Source organism: Lactuca virosa, chromosome 2 (assembly GCF_052849685.1).
Source record: "Lactuca virosa cultivar CGN04683 chromosome 2, Lactuca_virosa_CGN04683_v6, whole genome shotgun sequence".
NCBI classification, from domain to species: Eukaryota; Viridiplantae; Streptophyta; class Magnoliopsida; order Asterales; family Asteraceae; genus Lactuca; species Lactuca virosa.
In genome coordinates, this window is record NC_136427.1 from 271,229,518 (window position 1) to 271,251,261 (window position 21,744).

Below are 21,744 nucleotides of genomic sequence, written 5' to 3' on the forward strand. Positions count from 1 at the left end.
GTCTTTGGGTGACTGGTTAGAAGGTAGAAAAGTTCAAAAGCTATTTGGGGAGAAGTTCTTTAATGGGGAAGTTACCAAATTTGACAAAGAATCGAATTGGTATAGAGTGGTTTATGATGATGGGGATTTTGAAGATCTTGAATGGCATGAGTTGCAGGAAGTTTTACTACCTCTTGACATCACAATCCCATTGAAGACATTAGCATCAAAAGTCAACAAGAGGAGGCAAAAACATGATAAAAAATCTGGTAGATCTGTGAGTAAGCCCAAAATCCACCAACATAAAGGCTTGGAATCCGAGGTTGAGAAAATGGAGGTCTAGATAGCAAATGGATTAGTGGTTGCTTAGTCATGAAGCACCTTCGGATTTCTTCTGCAAGGAGTTCAACTATGGAAGGTATTCGATATGATTAGTCCTCATTTAGCCTTTTCTCTTCCAATTTACTTGTCTTCATTTTGTGGGTCTCTTATCTAGGTTGTAAAAAAAAAAAAAAAAAAAAAAAAAAAAAAAAAAAAAAAAGTCAAGGCTTCGCTAGAATTTGAAATGCAATGACATGTAGAGGTTTGTCCCTTATGTGAATAAAAGATTATGTATCTTGTTGTGAGTTGGACCATTTATTCTATTAGTTCATCCGTTATACCCACCACTTACCACTATCACCACGTCCTACCACTAAAACCATGAAATATCTAATACACCACTCCACGTCATTTTTGTAATTAAAATTAAATCAAAAATAAAAAACGACAATTTAAAATAAAATGCAAGAAAACATAAAAATTTCAAACATAAAATAAACTACCCTTCAATCCTAGTTTATTTTGGGCAAACATAAAAAATTCAAACATAAAATAAACTACTATTTCTATTTTGGACAATCCCTCAACTTTAACTAAGCTTTGAGATGTGGAAAAGGTTTATGATTTTCATATTGATGCAAAGCAATATTAACCAAATCGATATCGTCTCCGTGTTGATTGTTTACCATGTTGTAAATTCAATTGGATTGACATCATTTTACCCTCATATCATGCCACTTCGAACATATTTTGTCGGGATTTCGACTTGTACAGCCCATTAAATAGAAAAAGCTTCAAACTTTTCCCCAAAAATCTCTAGAGGTTTGACAATCTCCGTCTTCGGAAACCGACACCCATACTAGTGCTAACTTTTCTTCTTTCTCTTCCGACCAGTTCATCATTTTGGGAGCCATGGTTTTTGAAATTTAACGATAAAAATGTGTGAATGTGAGTAAAAGGAGAGAATAATTGTATGACAAATAAGATGGTTTGTAGTGACATTTATAATGGTAAAAATTTAATTAAAAAAATGCTCAAAGTAGTCGTTAGAATACTCAAGCCATGAGTTAAAGAGCAAAGGGTTTTGATTGGTCATTGTTGGTCGTTATTGGCGTCACAAAACACCACAACCACGCCCCACCACGAAGGTGTGAGCTGGTGTGCACGGTCCACGATCGTGGTCACGTAGACCACGACCCAATTTGTGGTATGTATACATGCTAGTCTTATGCAAAAATGTTTTGGGGTGAATTTAAGTTGATAGCAGTTGTATCTTCAAGACTAACAATTTTTTTAGATGATTATTGTTTTTTCTTGGATATAACCCAACCGGATTCTCAAATTCGATAATTAGGAATATGTTGGGAATGGTTATGATAATTGAAATTTTGAAGGACATTGTCATCTCTTGAGGTAGGGATGGAGAAACCGGAAAAAATGAACTAGAAATGGAAAGAATATAAACAATAACATCAATATTAGTACATCACAAAAGGAGTTACTTATTCCCTTCAAATGTTGATTGATTTCTATAATTGAAACTAAAGTAGAATAATAAATATTATACAAAATATACAATAAAATTATAAATAAATGTGTAACTTATATTCTTTGCATTTTTTCACATCTTCCAATAACTGCTCAAGGTTAATACATACATTTGATGCCCTCAACCAACTTTGAGTACATATCAAAGCTTCCACCGTCTTCGGAAGCAAATTACTACAAAAGTCATCCACCAAAGCACCATATATACTAAAAGTGGACTCACTAGCAACTGTAGAAATCAGAATGACTAGAATGTCTTTTTCAATTGATGTCGAACACTTTATATGTAGTGTATTTGTCACTTCACCACTTCAAAATTTCAAATGTTTCATTATTCATTTGTTTTTTCAGGTGTTTTCATTTTTCAGGTGTTTTCAGGTAGAGCATGAAGATATTCCTCTAATTCGGATTTTTCCATAGCATCCTCAACATCATTTTCGTAGAGCTGGATCATATATTTTTCTTATGTATTTATTATTAACCATTCCAACAAAATTTTGGTCATCAACATCATTGATATCGATGGAACAAGAACCATCATTCTTTGTCACTGAAGAAACATTGGCATAATTATTATACTTTTTTTTTTCAAAACCTCAAACACTTGATAATATAGTTCTTCAATTTTATTAAAGTCCAAAAGAAATAATTTTCTTACAGAACACTTCACAAACCTCATCTTAATCTTGGATCAAGAGCAACCGCAACTAAAATCATCACATTTGCTTTTCCAAAGTCTCCATAATATTTGTCAAACTTTTATCCGACAAATGGTTATGGACCAGAGAGATTTTCGCTAAGTATTTTTAAAGTTTAGAATGATTATGATATTAATATTTTATTCATCTAATTATTTTATCTTATTTACCTGACCTTGAACATTTATATTTTTATAATATTTATATTTTTTTTTATTTGATATGATTTTAACATTATGTTTTAATATTATGTGTAATATTAGAAATTACAGAATAATTTAAAATTAAAATTGCAAAGTTGAAAGTGAGATCGTTAACATACAAGTACAATAAGGAGGGCGATGACTTTTATTGGGCCATAGTATGTAGGGAAATCTTTAGAAAAATATTAATATTTTGAATCAGTTTATGAAATAGTCTCAAATTAATTTATTTATTTTTACAAAAAGTCATAAAAACCAGTAAAATGTTGCATTTTGACTATTGGATCGACCTTCATTTATTTGTTGTACAAATCGAGCTTCTAAACCATAATAACATTTTCTGAATCGATCATTAGTTGACACCGCAACAAAATTGTAAATATAATGACATAATTGAAAGAAAAAAAACTCAGTGTCAAAATCAAAATTTTGTGGTAATATAATGATTTTCTTGCAATTTAAAACTCGGTGTTAAAATCGAAATTTTGGTAAACTTAATGTTGCAATTTAAAAACTCGGTGTTAAAATCGAAATTTTGGTAAACTTAATGATTTTATTGTAATTCGGGAAAAATGGTTACCGGAAGAACAAAAAGAACTGGTCATTTGGTTGATATTGCAACAAAATTATAAATATAATAATATAATTGAAAAAAATAATTCAATATTAAAATCGAAATTTTATGGTAATGTAATGAATTTCTTACAATTCACCTTAATAAAAATCAATAGTTTGGTGTGTAATGTGTATGACTTGTATTCCGTTTTTTTTTTTTTGTTTTTTTTTTATTTTTTGAAAATTCATTAAGTAAGTAGGGTAGATTTGACTTTTCCGATTCGAAGCATTCCATCACACCTTGTAATTTTGCATATTTATTAAAACCATAGTGCAATAAGCCATTTTTCAGCTCATTAGTACTTAATTGCATACCAACTTCAATTTTTATGGTTATTTTTGTAATTTTTTGGTTATTTTTAAAATCATTAATAATTAGGCTATATTTGTGTTTTTCTCTTTTTACAATCGCACCCACCAAGTCACGAACCAAAATTGTTGAATAATTTCGTGACAAGTTTGATATTATATTATTTGTTTCAAAGCTAAACACCATATTTGTTTTCCGACATTAATTGTAATATATCTAACATAACAATTAAAAAGTAATTTATATAAAATTGTTATTCCTAACTCATTAAAAAATTTATACTTTTATACTATGTGTGGTATTGAATCAACGACTTGTGATGCAATGATATGCTTAAACTTATGCACCTATTAACCAACGCTATCACATACCATTTCATTGATATGCTTATATTTTCAATTTTTGTGCTCGTTATTCTTTCATACTTGAACAAACATTGCTTCTTTGTAAGTTTTATAAGACATAAATCTTTCTTTAACTCTTTAAGCAACAACATAAAAAACTTCGCATAAAACGTTTATATTCTAAACTTCCTTTTGTATATAAAACATGCCAGGTGTATTTTTGATGACATAAACTTTAGATAAGCTCTTGTTTATAAATATAAACAATTATTAACCTATAAATCATAAGCTTGTTAAACATCTTGAAAATAACCATTTTCATGAAACTTTCGTTTGACATATATTCAAATTTTCGAACTCTTTAGACTCGCATTGCCTTAATGGCCTTAACCAATTTTTTATCTTTATTTTTATCTTATAAAGAGGCCATTCAAATAAGTATAATTGAAAATATGTAAAATACTTACACCATATTCATTTGAAATCTTCAAAACCTTTTAACTTTCAACCAATTAATCAAAATTATTCAAGAGTTTTTTAACTTATGTCGTATAATTATTAAGTACTCAAACTAATATAATATAAGTTGTGCATATTGGATGCTTAATATACTTTAATTAAATGACATTTCATATTCTAAAAACTAATGACAGTTGCTAATGACTTTTTAATTTCCACATGTTGCACCGATATTAGTAGTATATATATAAGTAATTTTTTCTCACAAAAAACATAGGTTTTCTCACAAAAGACATTCATAGGAAGGGTTATTGATTCAAATGAGAAGAAATGGGGATATAAATTTGGTCGCATCAATGATTATTCCCATTGAATTTTTTTTCTTGCAATAATAATGTTTGAGATGAGAGGTAATACGAAAAAACTAATAACCTCAATTGTTATGAAAAAGTGAGAATTTGATGATTTTTCGATCAAACATTTCTATATATTATTTTTGTAAGATTTATGAGTGTTTGTTAAATATGACTTGAGTATTTTGATCATTCTATGTGAGCATCTAGTATCAATGGAACACTTGGCATCACGAGTGAGCATCTTAGATGCTCAGAAGTTGAAGATGCTCAAGGAGGATGTTCATTAGTTGAAGATATTCAAGGAGGATGCTCAAAGAGGATGCTTAACAGTTGTAAGATGCTCATGGATGATGCTCATACAATATATCTTAAGGATGAAGGTTCCAGAAGCGGTTGCATGACGGATTGTGATTGGTTGACACCTCTCATGGGCCTATGAACTAATAGGCTTGGCCTATTAGGGTTTTAGGTCTGATTCATAGTCTATAAATAAAGATGTTTGCTAGTCATTTGTTTGTGTCTTTTGTATCCTTAATTATTATATTTCTTTTAATTATTATTATTATTATTATTATTATTATTATTATTTAAAGAATACTTCCGTTTAGATTCGATTCAGCTCTCTCATATGGTTGATTTATGTAGCAATGAGAAGGATTTATTAGTTAGTTATCGAATTGTATATTGACTAGTTATCTTGGTCAGATCTCCTAGTACTAATACTTAATGAACAATGTAATGTCCCATTTTCCATGCTAAGTTTTTCATTTTAAAAATAGACTAAGCACCCATTTTTATAAAGTTACATTCAAGTCAAACCAATTGTTCATAAACCATAATTCAAAATCAAAGTTATAAGGAAGACAATGCAAAATCTCTCATCATAAAAATGTTGATGTGTGTGTATGTGTATAGTCCCGCCTTCGCAATCTGACAAGCACCTAAAAAACATTTAATCCACAACTATAAGCACAAAGCTTAGCGAGTTCCCCAAAATATCACATACAACACAACATAATAATCAGCTATGGGTTATTAGCAACCCTGGGACTATCAACAGTCCTAAATATTGTTAGAGATTTGGGGTTAAAAGCACTTGGAAATTATGAGATCGTGTTTTACACTTTCAAATCGAAGCATTTGAGTGGTACTCCCAAATCCTCATTTGGATAATACTCAAAAGTTTGAGAGTAAGAAAAGAGAATGAGAGTGTATGTTTTTGTCCGTAATAACATAAAGGTTTACCACAATTTGCTTAAATATGTCTCTTGTTAAAAACTGTTATAAGACAGTTTCCAACGGTCAAAAAACTAACACAAAACGGTACATTTAACCACTGGATAACAGCATAACTTACGTGTTTCCCAAAACCCTCACCAACAGTCAAACCTAACACAAAATGGTCGCTTTAACCACTGGATAAAACACTGAACCTATGGGTAAAACACTGAACTACATGTGTTCCGATGTGAGCTTGTTCCGATATGTTCTGATATGAACTGTTCCTATGTGTTCCTATCCATAGGAAGTGAACATTACCGTTCCATTGAGTTCCGATTCATCGGAAGTGAACAGTACCATTCAGACGTGTTTCAATTCATCACAAGTGAAGAGTACAGTTCCAACGAGTTTCGATCCATTGGAAGTGAATAGTAACTTTCCAATAAGTTCCAATTCATCGGAGCTCATCAGAAGCTATTTCTATTCCGAAATGAGTTACAGTTCCGAAATCATCTTCGGTTCTTATATAAATTCCATTCTGAAATCATTTTAGTTCTGATATCAATTCCATTCCGAAATCATTTTTGGTTCCGATATCAATTTTCCCTTACTTTGAATCTTGATAAAATTAAACAAGTGTGTACTCCACACCTTCCTTACCTATTTAATGTTCATAAAGATTGATTTTGGTCAACAACTCAATCCATTACACTTTAATACAATTAGTAAAACAATTCACCAACAAACCTCCCCCATGTAAGTGTAATCTTGATTAACTGAAAACAACACATAACAACAACAAACTGATGTATAAATGAAATGTCGTGACGATTGAATTTCACATTAGTATATTATTCATTCCAAATATTTGAATATTAGGGTGTCACTAAGGGTTGAACCCTTTCTATTCAAGTGAATACATGAAGATAATACGCACAATAATTTACATTCTCATAAGTTCTAACTTGATACTATATTTTACTAGCTTGTGTCCCTTCCTTCAATAAGCATATCAAAGTCAAGTCCCAACTTCTTGAAGCAGCTAAACTTCAAGCTTATATAGGTAGTTCTTTTTTTCTTGCACTTGAAAATGCAAATTTTCAAAGAACTATTAAGAAATAAAATTTCAACGTCCTTAACTTGTAGTACTGAACACATACCTTGGTATGATAATAATAATGTATTCCAATCTTTAAATATCCAGATTTCCACATTGAATTTAGCATTTAATATTACGTTATATGGGAATTGGGTATCTAAATATAAAATATTTTAAGTGTACATTAAACCCATACCTACAGCCGCCTTGTGCACAAGATCTCTTGCTAACCCTTTGGTTAGATGATCGGCTAAATTCAACCAAGTTCTTACAAACTCCCCAGATATCACACAAGTTATGATGAGCTCACGAATCATGTTATGTCTAACACCTAAATTTATAGACTTCCCATTGTAAACTTGACTATAAGCCTTAGCTAATGTTGCAACACTATTACATCTGATAGAAATGGTAGATATCAGTTTGGGCCATAAAGGAATTTCATAAATCAAATTCCTTATCCACTCAGCTTCTTTACCAGTAATAGATAAAGCTACAAACTCAGACTCCATGGTTGAGTTAGTAATACAAGTATGTTTCTTGGATGCACAAGAAATGACACCTCCTTTAAGAAGAAACACCCAACCACTAGTATAAGAGTGATCCTCTAAGTTGTTAATCAAGATGGCATGTGAATAACCTTCCAAAATAGAAGGATATCCACTATAAGTTAAACCATAATCCATGGTTCCTTTCAAATACTTGAATACTTTACTCACAACTTGCCAATGATGTGAACTAGGATTACTATTATATCTACTAAGCCTTCCCACATCATATGCTATATCAGGACTAGGGCTAACCATGGCACATCAGACAACCAATAGCCCTTGAGTATTCAAGTTAAGACACTGAAGATCCTTTATTATGTAGAAGCTTAAGACTAGGATCTATAGCAGTGCTAATAGGAGAACAATTCTTAAAATTAAACTTTTTAAATATCTTCTCAATGTAATGAGATTAAGAAATTGAAATCCCATTGTTTCCTTGTTTAATTCTTATACCAATAATTATCTCTGCCTCCCCCAGGTCTTTTATTTCAAAACTACATGATAAAAATTTCTTGGTTTTGTCAACTTCTTCCAAATCAGTACCAAAAAACAACATATCATCCATATATAAACAAATCATAACTCCTTTACCAGAAGTATCAAATTTGTTGTACACACACATACACTTGTTAGCTTGGTTTAATGCAAAACCATTAGACAAGACAACATCATCAAAGTTTTGATGCCATTGTTTTGGTACTTGTTTCAAACCATATAATTATTTCTTCAACTTGCACACTTTGTGTTCATTTATAGGCATCACAAATCCTTCAAGTTGTTTCATATAAATTTCCTCATCCAAGTTATCATTCAAGAATGTAGTTTTCACATCCATTTGGTGAATCACAAGATTATGTATAGCTGCAAGAGCCAACAATAATCTAATAATGGAAATTCTGGAAACTAGAGCATAAGTATCAAAGAAGTCAATGCCTTCCTTTTGCCTAAAGCCTTGGATAACCAATCTAGCTTTATACTTATCAATTATGCCATCTACCTTCATTTTTATTTTTAAGATCCATTTGCATCCTAATGCCTTGCAACCAGGAGGTAAGTCAGATAATACCCAAGTATTGTTATGCATAAAAGAATTAATCTCATCCGGTATTGCTTCTTTCCAAAAAAGAACATCCCTAGAAGCCATAACTTCACTGAAAGTCTTTGGATCATCCTCAATATTAAAACAATATTGATGTTGAGACATAGTCCCCTGCCTTGTTCCTTCAACAAAATAAAATTGAAAATCAGATCCAAAAGATTTGGCTTTTCTAGCTCTAGTACTCCTTCTAGTTCAGACACATAACTTGTACCACCATAAACATCTTCAAATTAAGTTGTATACTTGCTGTAAGATTGTTGAATCATGTCCCTTGGTCTAGGAATATATGTAAATCTTTCTTCATCAAAGATATCACCTCTCGACTCTATAACAGTGTTCACAGACACAGAGTCATTAGATTCTAAAACATAGAATCTATAAGCTTTGGAATGCTCAACATATCCAATGACGATACAATCTATACTTATTTCACCCAATGTTTTCCTTTTGGGTTCAGTGAGTCTTACAACTGCTCTACAACCCCAAACTTTGAGATAACTCAAATATGGTACCTTTTTACACCAAAGTTCATAAGGAGTATTCTTACTCCTTTTGTTTGGAGTTCTATTCAAAATATAGCATGCAGTTAACATAGTCTTACCCCAGAAACCTTCACTCAAACCTGAATAGGACAACATGGAGTTAACCATTTCTTTCAAAGTCCTATTTTTCCTTTCAGCTACACCATTTTGTTGTGGTGTATAAGGAGTTGTGGTTTGATGTATTGTTCTAGTTGATTTAAAATAATCTAGATCATAATACTCACCACCTCTATCAGTACGTAAAACTTTTATTAAATCATTTTTCTGAAGTTCAACCTCTTGTTTATACATTAAAGTTATCAAGAGATTCATCTTTTGAATGTAGCAAATAGACATAACAAAATCTAGATGCATCATAAATAAAAGTAACAACATACGTTTTGTTTCCAAGGGAAGGTGTTGCATGGAAATCACATATATGTATAAGTTCCAACACCTTACTTTCCCTAACAACATCTTTGAAAGGTTGTCTTGTGATTTTAGTTAACATGCATGTTTTACATTTTTCATTATTTATATCAAAATCATGAATTAAACTCATTTTGACATGTCTTTTACTCTATTGTAATGAATGTGTCCTAGTCTAGCATGTCATAAATCAGATTTATCAATGTTATTGCTAGAACTAGAAGAAGCCATGCAAACAGAATTATCATAACTAGGATAATTAATATTAAGTCTAATCATTCCATTACATACATATCCGAAACCCATAAAAGAACCATGACTTGACAATATATACTTGTCACTTTCTAATACTTGTTTGTAACCAAAATTATTCAATACAATTTCAGACACGAGATTCTTTCGAATCCCTGGTACATATAAAACATTGTTCATACACAAACACTTTCCAGAAGTAAAGTAAAGTAAAACTGATCCTAAACCCTTGATTGGTTTAGTAGCATCATTTCCCACTTTCACCATATATCCATCTTTAATTGGTTGACATCCTTTGAACCAACGAAGATCTTTACAGATATGGCTTGGTGCTCCCACATCAACCCACCATGCAACATCATCATCCTGCACATAAATGCTTCAGAAATTACAGAAATATTATTCTTCACAGAATTAAAATTTTGCTTAAAATCAGTATTTTGACCTTGTTGCTTTTCTGGATGCTTGGATCCACTCAGTCCAATATCATCCTTATTCACTTTATGAAGACGACAATGTAATGCCCGTGTTTCTAGGCTAGGCATTAATATTGATGTGATAGTCTAGGTTAACCTTTGTAACTCATTTTGAAGAAATGAAAAGGAATTATGTGAATATTATGTGTTTTATGCTTAATTATTAGGATTTAATTAATTAAGAATAAAAATGAGCGTCAAAAATAAATATTAGATAAAGACGATATCTATTAAGAAAGTTGTAGTGGTCGTGACAAGGATTACGGATTTATAAAGAATACTGAAATCCGAGTTATAACGAAGAAGTTATGACCTGTCGAAGTTTCCCGACAAAACCGGCACGGTGCCGAATGTCGTAAAAAGTGAGTTTTTGATCGAGTGATTTTTAGCCGACACAACCTAAATGAGAATCGAAGGTCTCGTCAATAGTAGTACAATGGTAAAAAGACATACGAAAACGGACGTCGGATGAAGAAGTTATGAATTTTTAATAGACTTCCTGTCCCGGTCTGTTAAAAATAATAATATAGAAATTAAATTCAAAATTAGCCGACGAAGTCTAAACGAAAGTTGTAAAGCGTAATTTTACCTACGCGTGCATATAAAGAACGTCAAAAACGGAGCTCGTATGCGAAAGCTATGGATTTTAGAAGTTTTTGCACAAAAATCGAGAAATTTCGCATGGTGGACTTCGGCCACGTCACCTTCGCTGCATGCGTGCCACGTGTCCGAAATTTGCTGAGTCATCCGAAGCCGTGGCGCATCCGAGGAGTGACGCGTGTGCAGCCTCGTCCGAGCCTCGCACCACCTGCCGCGTGTCCGACCTTCGCACCACCTGCCGCGTGTCCGACCTTCGCACCACCTGTCTCCCTTCCCTCCTGCTTCGGGTCCGAACCTCGGACCTAGACTTCGGTCCAATCAGAGGTCAGCAACTCACCCCTCGCACGTGCGAGCCATGTGACTCCTCTTCGGATCTGCTGGCACCTGGAAGCCTCTCAGCCGTTGGATCGGGAGCCTCGCCCCTATAAATAGAAGGGTGCGAGACCTCCCGGGTATATTTTGGAAACTTGTCATTTTTAACCCCTTTATCAATATTTCTTTCATTCCAACTTCCCCCAAAGCCCCGGTATTATACCAAACACCCGAAATACGTCCCGAAGTACCAGAGAAGCCCGAGAAATTTATTTTTTCGGTTTTGAAGCCCAACCCTCGCAGAGCCCAGTTTCTCAATAAAACTCCCGGTTTTATTAGAAACGATCGTTTTAGGGAACGAAGTGCTGCCCGATTATCATTAAATCAGGTGAGTGTGTAGTCACTTTCACCTTACACATAGATATGAAATATTTACCTTAAAATACGTGCTATGTGTAAATATATTAATTGTTTATTTGAGGTGACTGTTGAATAGATGTTTTCTACAAGTTTTAAACTGTATATGTATTTTATCTACAAATATGTTGGGTAAAACATGGGTAGACGAAATAGTCGATGGGTGTTAAAATGATGAGAGGCCTCGATGTTGTTGTTGTTGTTGTTGTCGTCTAGCGGAGTATAGATGACGACCACGGACCTTTCTAGACAGTCCAGTGGAACACTAGCAGGTTTGCAACTTGTAGGTGTTGGTGAACTAAATGTTCATTGGCGTACTCCATCCCCCTCATGGTTGCCTTTAGGACATGTATGGCTGAGGAGTCCCCTTAGCAGTAGTGTCCATCCCGACGATATTCCTTAGGCTAGGTCCCTTGTGATAGGTGTTTAGGGACGTAAAGTGATTGGTGAACTTAATAAGTTTATTATTATTGTGGGTTGAAAACCCTATATGCTCACCAGGCTCCCAAGCCTGACCCACTCAGCTTTTTATTATTACATGTAGTGGACCCCGAGCATAGTCGGAGGATGATGAGAGATTTTTGGATTATAGGCCAGTAGTTGTAAATAACTGTTGTAAGGCTTATAATGTCTTGTTTATGCTTTTGATCTGTATCAGAACATGACATCCCGAGGTTTTGATATAAAAGGAAATTATATATTTCTTAAAGAAAGGTTTTGATAAACTTTTACCATGTTTTGTTTTGGGGACCAATTCTGCAACATCTTTTAAAATGATTTCTCTGATTTTATTTTAAAAGCATAAATTAAATCGGTCTTTTCTGGCCAAGAAATTAGGGGATGTCACAGTTGGTATCAGAGCATTAGTTTAAGCGAACTAAGAAATTGTAGGATTTCTAGACTTAAACTTAGAATGCTAAGTGATGATTGTGAGATGAGTGTCTACCATATTTTAGACACGAGCACTAGTTTATTTTAGGAAAGATGCCTAAAATGCTTTTATGTGCTAAATGTTATATGTTTGCCATTTATGCCATTATTTGTTCGGATTTATGGTCTATTGCCGACCGGATCTGGAAACCTTATGTGTGTAGGATTCTAAGCGTACGATTACGATATTAGAACTAACATGTAAACGTTTCGGAGTGATAAGGGAATTTAAATACCTATCGAGGATAAAGACCTAAATTCACCTTATTCGGTATATAGATTATAATGGCAAGAACTCGAAGTGGAGCGGGAAATGCAAACAGAAACCAACAACCTCAACCCCAAGTGGTGGAACAGGTGCCTATAGTAGGAGCTGCACCAAAACCCATCACCATGGCTGGAGTACGAACTATGATTCAGACCATGATGGATGAACAAAGGGAGGAATTGAGGCAAATGTTTTTGAACAACAGGGATGAACCTTTAGTTCCTGTTGAACAACGTGAATTAAATGACGGTCGATCTGAAGAAGGAAACAACAGTAGATCTGTTGGTCATAGAGAACCGCTTGTGGTTGGGAGAAATAACCACGAGGATAGAGTGGAGATAAATGGGTGCAAGTATAATGTAACATCCGGATTTTCAGGGACATTATTGTGTATGTTAATCTTGAGATTAAAGGAAGGACTCGACGAGTTGAGGGACCAACTCGCCGAGTCGAGTCGAGTTGCTCGCGTGGATTTAATGAATGGACTCGACGAGTCAGAGGAGGGACTCGCCGAGTAGGTGCTGGGCAGAGAAACCCTAATTTCCCGGGTTTAAGACCTATTTAAAGGCATTTATAGCCTCATTTGCGGCTACCTTCCCCTGAGAGCAAACCCTAATTGCTATTGGAGCTAGAGAGTGAGAGAGAAGCTCATATTGTGGTTCTTGGTGCATTTCTATGAAGAAGGATGAAGAGCTTCATGATGGGGAACAAAGGAAGGCAGTAAATCTGTGGTATTGAGTGTTTCAGCTGCTAAGAGAAGGTACAAAGTCCACATCTTGTTCATTCCTTGTACTAGATCTCATTTTGGGAGTTTTAGGGCTTTGCTTCCATCCTTTTGAATCTATGAGTCGAATGAGACCTGGTTGTGGTTGGAAACCTCAGATCTGGACCTCCTAAGGTCCTTAGAGTCTAGATGTCTCAGCTTTAGTGGTCCAAATGAGGGTTGATGAGCAAAAACCTTCATGAAGAGCATGTATTGGCGTTTTGAAGCAATAACATTATGTATGAACGTAAAGATCGAAGCTTTACGTAATTATTGAGCCTTGGGATGATAGATCTGTAGTTTAGAGTGATAGATCTGGTTGAAATCGTCTGAATGAGAAATCAGATCAAAGGGACTCGCCGAGTCCATGACCTGACTCGACGAGTCGGCGAGGGTTTGTCCCGATGGATTGATGGTGCGATAACTCGGCGAGTTGGGGGTCAACTCGACGAGTTGAGCTGGACTTTTGAGACTTCTGAGGATACGAGGGGACTCGACGAGTCGCAGGAGTGCACTCGACGAGTCGGGTCAAACTTGGACTGTTGACTCGAGTTTGACTTCTGTTTACTTTGGGGTTTTAGTCAACATATGTGATAGAGACCTTGGAGGGGTAAAATGGTCTTTTACCCACTTTAAAGAGTTAGAAAGAGAAAGAACCGCATTCGATTATCTGAGTCGTGAAAAGAGTATTAATAAGAGATATTCATCCTTTGTGTTAGGAGGAGGCTAGTTCGAGATCCGAGCGCGAGGTTATTTGCTCACCTGCTAGCCAAGGTGAGTCTTCTCACTATACATTACCTAGAGTGGTAACTATGTGCAGACCGGAGGGTCTTATGTGTTATGTGTATGTTTGAGTTTATGTGCATTGTGATATATGTATGCCATGTGTTATATAGACCGGACCGGAGGGTCCAACGACTTACGAGGCCAGAGGGTCCTCGCGTAGACCGGACCGGAGGGTCCAACAATTTAGACCGGACCGGAGGGTCCAACGGGCTAGACCGGACTGGAGGGTCCAACGAGCTACGGGACTGGAGGGTCCCGCTGAGATACATTGACCGGAGGGTCATACCGAGTTATAGCCTCGAGTGGCTATGTGTTGTATGTGGTATTTTGGGGAACTCATTAAGCTTTGTGCTTACCGTGTTATGTGCTACGTGTTTCAGGTTCTCAGGATCGCGGGACGGCACCGACTTGATTGCACACATCATAGAAAGCGTTATGTTTGATGATCCTGGATTATTAATGGAGTTGTGTTTTGTAATTTGAATAAACGAGGTTTTTATACAAAATGTTATGAAAAGTATGCGTTTTTAAAATGAAAAATTCGTTTGAAAATTTACGGTGTTACAAGTTGGTATCAGAGCCTTTGTTTGAGGGATTCGGATGCACCTTCGGGTAGATCTGGACTCAAACTGAGGATTTGAGAAAAAATTTCAAGGAAATGATTTTTCTAAAACGAGCAAGAGTTTCTAAAAGAATACGAGTTGGAGCAGTGTGTACAATCAGCCAGAGCCCGAACGGTGATTTCCCAAAATACCCTTACGTTTGTATTATGAGATATTTATGAGATATGGTATTAGATATTATGCATACTAGAGATAGGCTAGGTATTTCATATGTTAGTACTAGAGTGACCTGATTTGTGATGCCTTAGCCTAGGAGTTGTGCTTTCGAGCATGTGCTGAGTAAGAGTATCCAGCAGGAATCCTCTAGAGAGGGATTTGAGTAGAGGAGTAATCTAGGAGAGATACCTAGATGAGCATTTGAGGAGTCTACTGAGAGAGTAGTCAGATGCCCGCGTGGGGTAAAGTTGCTTGAGTTCGGTGGTATCCTTAAAGTATGAGGAGAGCAAGTGGGTAATGACCTAGAGTGGTTTTACATGTTGGTAGAGATTATTCGATGCCTGGATGCTGCTTGCTTCGTGCTTTGTGGAACTCTTGATGATGAGAGTCAGCTACTAAGTGAATATGACGATATTCATAAGGTAGATGGCTGGCATCATAAGGAGTTCTTCAGCAGCTGATGGAGGAGAAGTGTGAGAACCTAGGAAGAGCCTAGGAAGGGTGACCCTAGTCAGATGAGTACGCTGACAGAGTAGGATATTTCGCAGAGGAGCGAACACGCATGACGGGGTTGGTGATTGAGAAGGTCGAGCAGCTACTTAGGAACTCGGGGATGGTCCGTGTGGAAAGTATGGGTAGATGTGGCAGGTAGTATGGGCACGTACTACTGAAAGCAGAGGACCCAAACTCGATACAGGGAACATTCCGGAGGTTTTAAGTAGCAGATCGAGAGGTGATTTCATGGTTCGAGTACCATGATTTGCAGCAGATCGAGAGGTGATTTCATGGTTCAAGTACCATGATTTGTAGCAGATCGAGAGGTGATTTCATGGTTCAAGTACCATGATTTGTAGCGGATTAAGAAGAGATAACATGGTTCGGGTGCCATGATTAATAGCATATCGAGAGGTGGCCACATGGTTCGAGTACCATGACCCGTGGCGGTTAGTATTACTGGTTCTACCAGTTATTACGTTGTGATTGTCTAGCTGAGATCAAATATGAAAGAATATGGGGCCAGATGGCCATGATGAACGAGTTTTAGTGGAGCATCCCTTAAAAGGGAAATCGAGTTAGCTCCGAGGGATTGTTGATGAGATGCCAGTTGGAGTCGCAAGACTCAGGGATGAGTAGGGATGGTGCGTTATGGGAGAATACGGTCTAGGCTGAGCGACCGGCCGATGGTGGAGATGTCATTTTCTGTTACCTGAGCGGTGCTATTTCTGTTCCTGTGGGAAACAGGAGAGGTATTGAGATTTTTGGTTTCCAAGGTATGGGGTGAGCCTTGTGGGGTAGCTTTGGTTACGATCTTTCATCAGAGTATTTAGGCAGTATGTCTGCCGAGAGGTAATGTTAGAGCATGAGCAGGTTGTCAGCGGGGACTGAGATGGTTAAGGACAAGGATACACCCTATTTGAGCATAGTAGGGCATGTATTAGCTGCAGCGGTAGACGATTAAGAAGAGGATATTAGAGCGGTGGCTCTTATTGTCTATGATGAGTATCGAGTGTGGTAATGAGGACTCCACTCTTATTACAACCCACGTGATGGAACGTTGGTTGAAGAGTCGAGGATGAGGAATATGTTAGTTCGTTATTTTCAGACTGAGAGTCAGGGTTACGACTGGACAGTTGAGATGTCCGGTAGTGGGATGGTACGAGACTCTGAATGACTAGAGGTAGTCATGATGAGAAGTTTCTGAGGATTTCATCGGAGATTCGGGGTATTTGGAATTGCTTGACCTCCATCAGGGAGATCATCGAGCATTGTGTATCACCTTCCAAGAGTAGGTGCGATGTTATTGGTAAAAAACAGTCTGTGGGTTAGATTGTTGGCGAACCAGTTGGTGATGGTTCGAACCCTGAGTAGGGGAGAACCGGGTACTTTTGAGGAAATCAGAGATTTGTTCAAGAGCGGTTAGAGAATTGGATAGAGAGGCATGCGGTGCGGATTCCTGAGACCAGGGTTATTGGTGGTCAAGGAGAGGTGCAGAGTGAGATAGTGCATGTGGTACGTGTTTGAGAAAGGATGAGTGTCTCCACGGTAAGTAGCCGTTGGTCGGAGACCTTGTGGTGGTTAGGAATCCTTCAAGGTTAAGATGGTGAATTCGAGGTGGTTGGCTTGTGAGGTTAGTTCGGCGGTTGAGAATTTCTGGTTCAGAGTATGGGCTATTATATGCAGTATGGGAAGGGAAAAAGTTGATTGGGCAACCAACTTCAGGGTCGTTATGAGTATTCTTGCTTGAGTTTTGAGCAATAGAGGAGGAAGTTTCGGATTGTCATCTTCGTGTTCTGAGTCGTTGGCAATTTCTCTGTGTTTTAATTTGGGACATGGAGTATTCCGGGGTTACAAGTGGCACGAGAGAAAGACTGGTTACGAGATTCTGAGGAAGCAATGCAGTATCTGAGTATGATGCCATGAGTATGAGATCAGTGGTAGAGTCAAGACACTGCGAGGCGTTGTGATGGTATTTCGGGGTATCCGAGTTTAATGTCCTAAATCTCGGATTATTTTGAGTTTTGAGTTTGAGATGACGAGTGGTGTATCAAGTGTCTATGGTTCCGGTGGGGGCCCTTCAGCTAATTGACATCAAATGGATTTATTTGAGAATGTGAATTGCAGCGAAAAAAAGAGGTTTTGTCACGACGGTGGTCGTCCGAAGTAGTGATGCTTAGCCTAGATGGGTGTGTGTGTGTACCTATCTATGCTGGGCCGCAGAGCATGAGTTAATGATCGTAGTGTGGTGTCAACCTGAGGATGAGATTGTGAAGTGGTAAGAGTAAGTGCGGTAAGACTGCGGGGAGTTGCAGTTTCAATGAGTCAGTGCAGAGAGGTTGTGGTGATGCTACGGGGGGCCGTAATACTCACTATTTAGTGAGAGGTTGTGGTGATGCTACGGGGAGCCGTAGTACTCACTATTCAATGAGAGGTTATGGTGATGCTACGGGGAGCCGTAGTACTCACTATTCAGTGAGAGGTTGTGGTGATGCTACGGGGAGCCGTAGTACTCACTATCAGTGAGGGGTGTGGTGATGCTATGGGGAGCCGTAGTACTCACTATTCAGTGAGAGGTTGTGGTGATGCTACGGGGAGCCATAGTACTCACTATTCAGTGAGGGGTGTGGTGATGCTACGGGGAGCCGTAGTACTCACTATTCAGTGAGAGGTCGTTGTGATACTGCGGGGAGCCGTAGTATCCACTAGTCAGCGAGAGAATGTTGTGATGAAGTGCTCTCTGATCAGAGCTTGACGCAGAAGAGTTTTAGGCTTGGGTAGCCCTAATATTTGAGTTTGTGGAAGCCTGGGGTCGAACTAGGGGCGATACTGGGGTCTCCATGTTTGTCGGAAGTCGTTATATTCTGAATTGAGTAGTGGTTTTCATGGCCAAAGGGAAGTGGATCAGTGAGGTACGCATGGGTTGCGGGTCATGAGTCATGAGTTGAGTGGTTCATTGGGGCGAGTAGTTCCAGCTCTGGGTCAGATCAAACTCTCGAGTTTGAGTTTGGCTCTGGTAGTGCGTTGAGTAGGCAGAATGAGATTCCGGATTCAGAGCTGAATTTCATTTGGAAGGGGGTATTGCTTCCATCTGGTGCCTTAGACCTGAGTGGGTCAATTCGTTGGTGTGAGAAAACCGCGAAACGTAGGGAACTAATGAGTAGTAGACGACAATGGTCGAGGGTGAAACGAATTCCGTATTCGCTTGAGGAAAAGCGAACTTCGTGACTTGTGTGTCACACTGGGCCGAGATAGCTAGTGTGGGAAGGAAGTCAGTGAGACATGTTGAGGTATGCAATGGGTAATCCTTGGAGGTTCAACTGCTAGGTCGGGAGATGACCTGGTGCTCAGTGTTGAAAGGGATTTGGAGAAGGGAGCTGGGGTTTGATTGCAGTTCAGTGGATGAGTCCCTGGTGTGATGTGATCCTTCCATTCCTTGGTATATGATCTGGATTGTTTATCATGTCTAGGACGAGTGATCGGTAGCTAGTTTTGGGCATGGACTTGTTCTATCGGTCCCCACTAGAGAATCAGAGGGGCAGTGAGCTATTGGGGTTTGTTATTCGAGGATCGAATAACATGGTGACATCTGGAGATGGCGGTCTGGCTGTGTGTCAGGCTACTAGAGTTCCAGATTCTTGAGAGTCAGAAGGGGTAGCATAGTGGCAGATGGGTATGTCCTTTTCCAGGGAGGAGTTCCTGTTTGGATTCAGGTGTCCAGAAAGGAAGATAGTTGTGTGGTATGAGACCCTTTCGATGGTGCTGTTTGGTTATTTGATTATATCTATATGTTGTGGAGGAGCGATTTCGAGGGCGAAATCTAATTCAAGTGGGGGAGAATTGTAACATCCGGATTTTCAGGGACATTATTGTGTATGTTAATCTTGAGATTTAAGGAGGGACTCGACGAGTTGAGGGACTAACTCGCCGAGTCGAGTCGAGTTGCTCGCGTGGATTTAATGAATGGACTCGACGAGTAAGAGGAGGGACTCGACGAGTAGGTGCTGGGCAGAGAAACCCTAATTTACCGGGTTTGGGACCTATTTAAAGGCATTTATAGCCTCATTTGCGGCTACCTTCCCCTGAGAGAAAACCCTAATTGCTATTGGAGCTAGAAAGTGAGAGAGAAGCTCATATTGTGGTTCTTGGTGCATTTCTATGAAGAAGGATGAAGAGCTTCATGATGGGGAACAAAGGAAGGCAGTGAATCTGTGGTATTGAGTGTTTCAGCTGCTAAGAGAAGGTACAAAGTCCTCATCATGTTCATTCCTTGTACTAGATCTCATTTTGGGAGTTTTAGGGCTTTGCTTCCATCCTTTTGAATCTATGAGTCGAATGAGATCTGGTTGTGGTTGGAAACCTCAGATCTGGACCTCCTAAGGTCCTTAGAATCTAGATGTCTCAGCTTTAGTGGTCCAAATGAGGGTTGATGAGCAAAAACCTTCATGAAGAGCATGTATTGGCGTTTTGAAGCAATAACATCATGTATGAACGTAAAGATCGAAGCTTTACGTAATTATTGAGCCTTGGGATGATAGATCTATAGTTTAGAGTGATAGATCTGGTTGAAATCATCTGAATGAGAAATCAGATCAAAGAGACTCGCCGAGTCCATGACCTGACTCGACGAGTCGGCGAGGGTTTGTCCTGATGGATTGATTGTGAGATAACTCGGCGAGTTGGGGGTCAACTCGACGAGTTGAGCTGGACTTTTGAGACTTCTGAGGATACAAGGGGACTCGACGAGTCGCAGGAGTGCACTCGACGAGTCGGGTCAAACTTGGACTGTTGACTCGAGTTTGACTTCTGTTGACTTTGGGGTTTTGGTCAACATATGTGATAGAGACCTTGGAGGGGTGAAATGGTCTTTTACCCACTTTAAAGAGTTAGAAAGAGAAAGAACCGCCTTCGATTATCTGAGTCGTGAAAAGAGTATTAATAAGAGATATTCATCCTTTGTGTTAGGAGGAGGCTAGTTCGAGATCCGAGCGCGAGGTTATTTGCTCACCTGTTAGCCGAGGTGAGTCTTCTCACTATACATTACCTAGAGTGGTAACTATGTGCAGACCGGAGGGTCTTATGTGTTATGTGTATGTTTGAGTTTATGTGCATTGTGATATATGTATGCTATGTGTTATATAGACCGGACCGGAGGGTCCAACGACTTACGAGGCCAGAGGGTCTTCGCGTAGACCGGACCGGAGGGTCCAACAATTTAGACCGGATCGGAGGGTCCAACGAGCTAGACCGGACTGGAGGGTCCAACGAGCTACGGGACTGGAGGGTCCCGCTGAGACACATTGACCGAAGGGTCATACCGAGTTATAGCCTCGAGTGGCTATGTGTTGTATGTGGTATTTTGGGGAACTCACTAAGCTTTGTGCTTACCGTATTATGTGCTACGTGTTTCAGGTTCTCAGGATCGCGGGACGACACCGGCTTGATTGTACACATCAGAGAAAGAGTTATGTTTGATGATCCTAGATTATTAATGGAGTTGTGTTTTGTAATTTGAATAAACGAGGTTTTTATACAAAATGTTATGAAAAGTATGGGTTTTTAAAATGAAAAATTTGTTTGAAAATTTACGGTGTTACATATAAGGACTTTATGACTTGCAATCCATCGACCTTCACTGGAAAAGAAGATCATGTCGGAGTAATGGATTGGATCTCGGAAATGGAATTGGCTTTCATGAATTGTGGTTGCCAAGGCAAGTTACAAACCACATTTGCAGTGCGTCGGTTCAGGGATAGTGCTGCTCGTTGGTGGAACACTCTGGGGAAAACCCTAAGCCCTAATGAGCCACTGCAACTGACTTGGGCAGAGTTCTTGGTGCACTTCAAGCGCAAGTATTGCTCGGCCCAAAACGTGCTTAAGTTAGAAAACCAATTTCCGACGTTGAAGAAGGGG

At 38.0% G+C, this 21,744-nt stretch overlaps 1 protein-coding gene across 1 annotated transcript; it reads right to left on the reverse strand.

Moving 5' to 3' along the window:
- Positions 1–441: 441 nt before the first annotated feature.
- Positions 442–7,959, reverse strand: LOC145158511 (secreted RxLR effector protein 161-like). The gene is made up of 3 exons (XM_079077400.1): positions 7,350–7,959; positions 6,802–6,830; positions 442–471 (listed from the first exon to the last, which is right to left on the reverse strand). The coding sequence occupies exons 1-3, from the start codon at positions 7,957–7,959 to the stop codon at positions 442–444; spliced, it is 669 nt and encodes a 222-aa protein (XP_078933526.1).
- Between the last annotated feature and the right edge of the window lie 13,785 nt (positions 7,960–21,744).

Bases quoted from the DNA above. Each gene is read 5' to 3' on its own strand.
- LOC145158511 (XM_079077400.1), bottom strand. From the start codon at position 7,959: ATGGTTAGCCCTAGTCCTGATATAGCATATGATGTGGGAAGGCTTAGT. The intron at 6,831-7,349 runs GTATGGGTTTAA...TGTTGTTTTCAG, and splicing joins TGTGCACAAGGCGGCTGTAG to TTAATCAAGATTACACTTAC. The intron at 472-6,801 runs GTTTGTTGGTGA...TTTACAACCTAG, and splicing joins ATTACACTTACATGGGGGAG to ATAAGAGACCCACAAAATGA.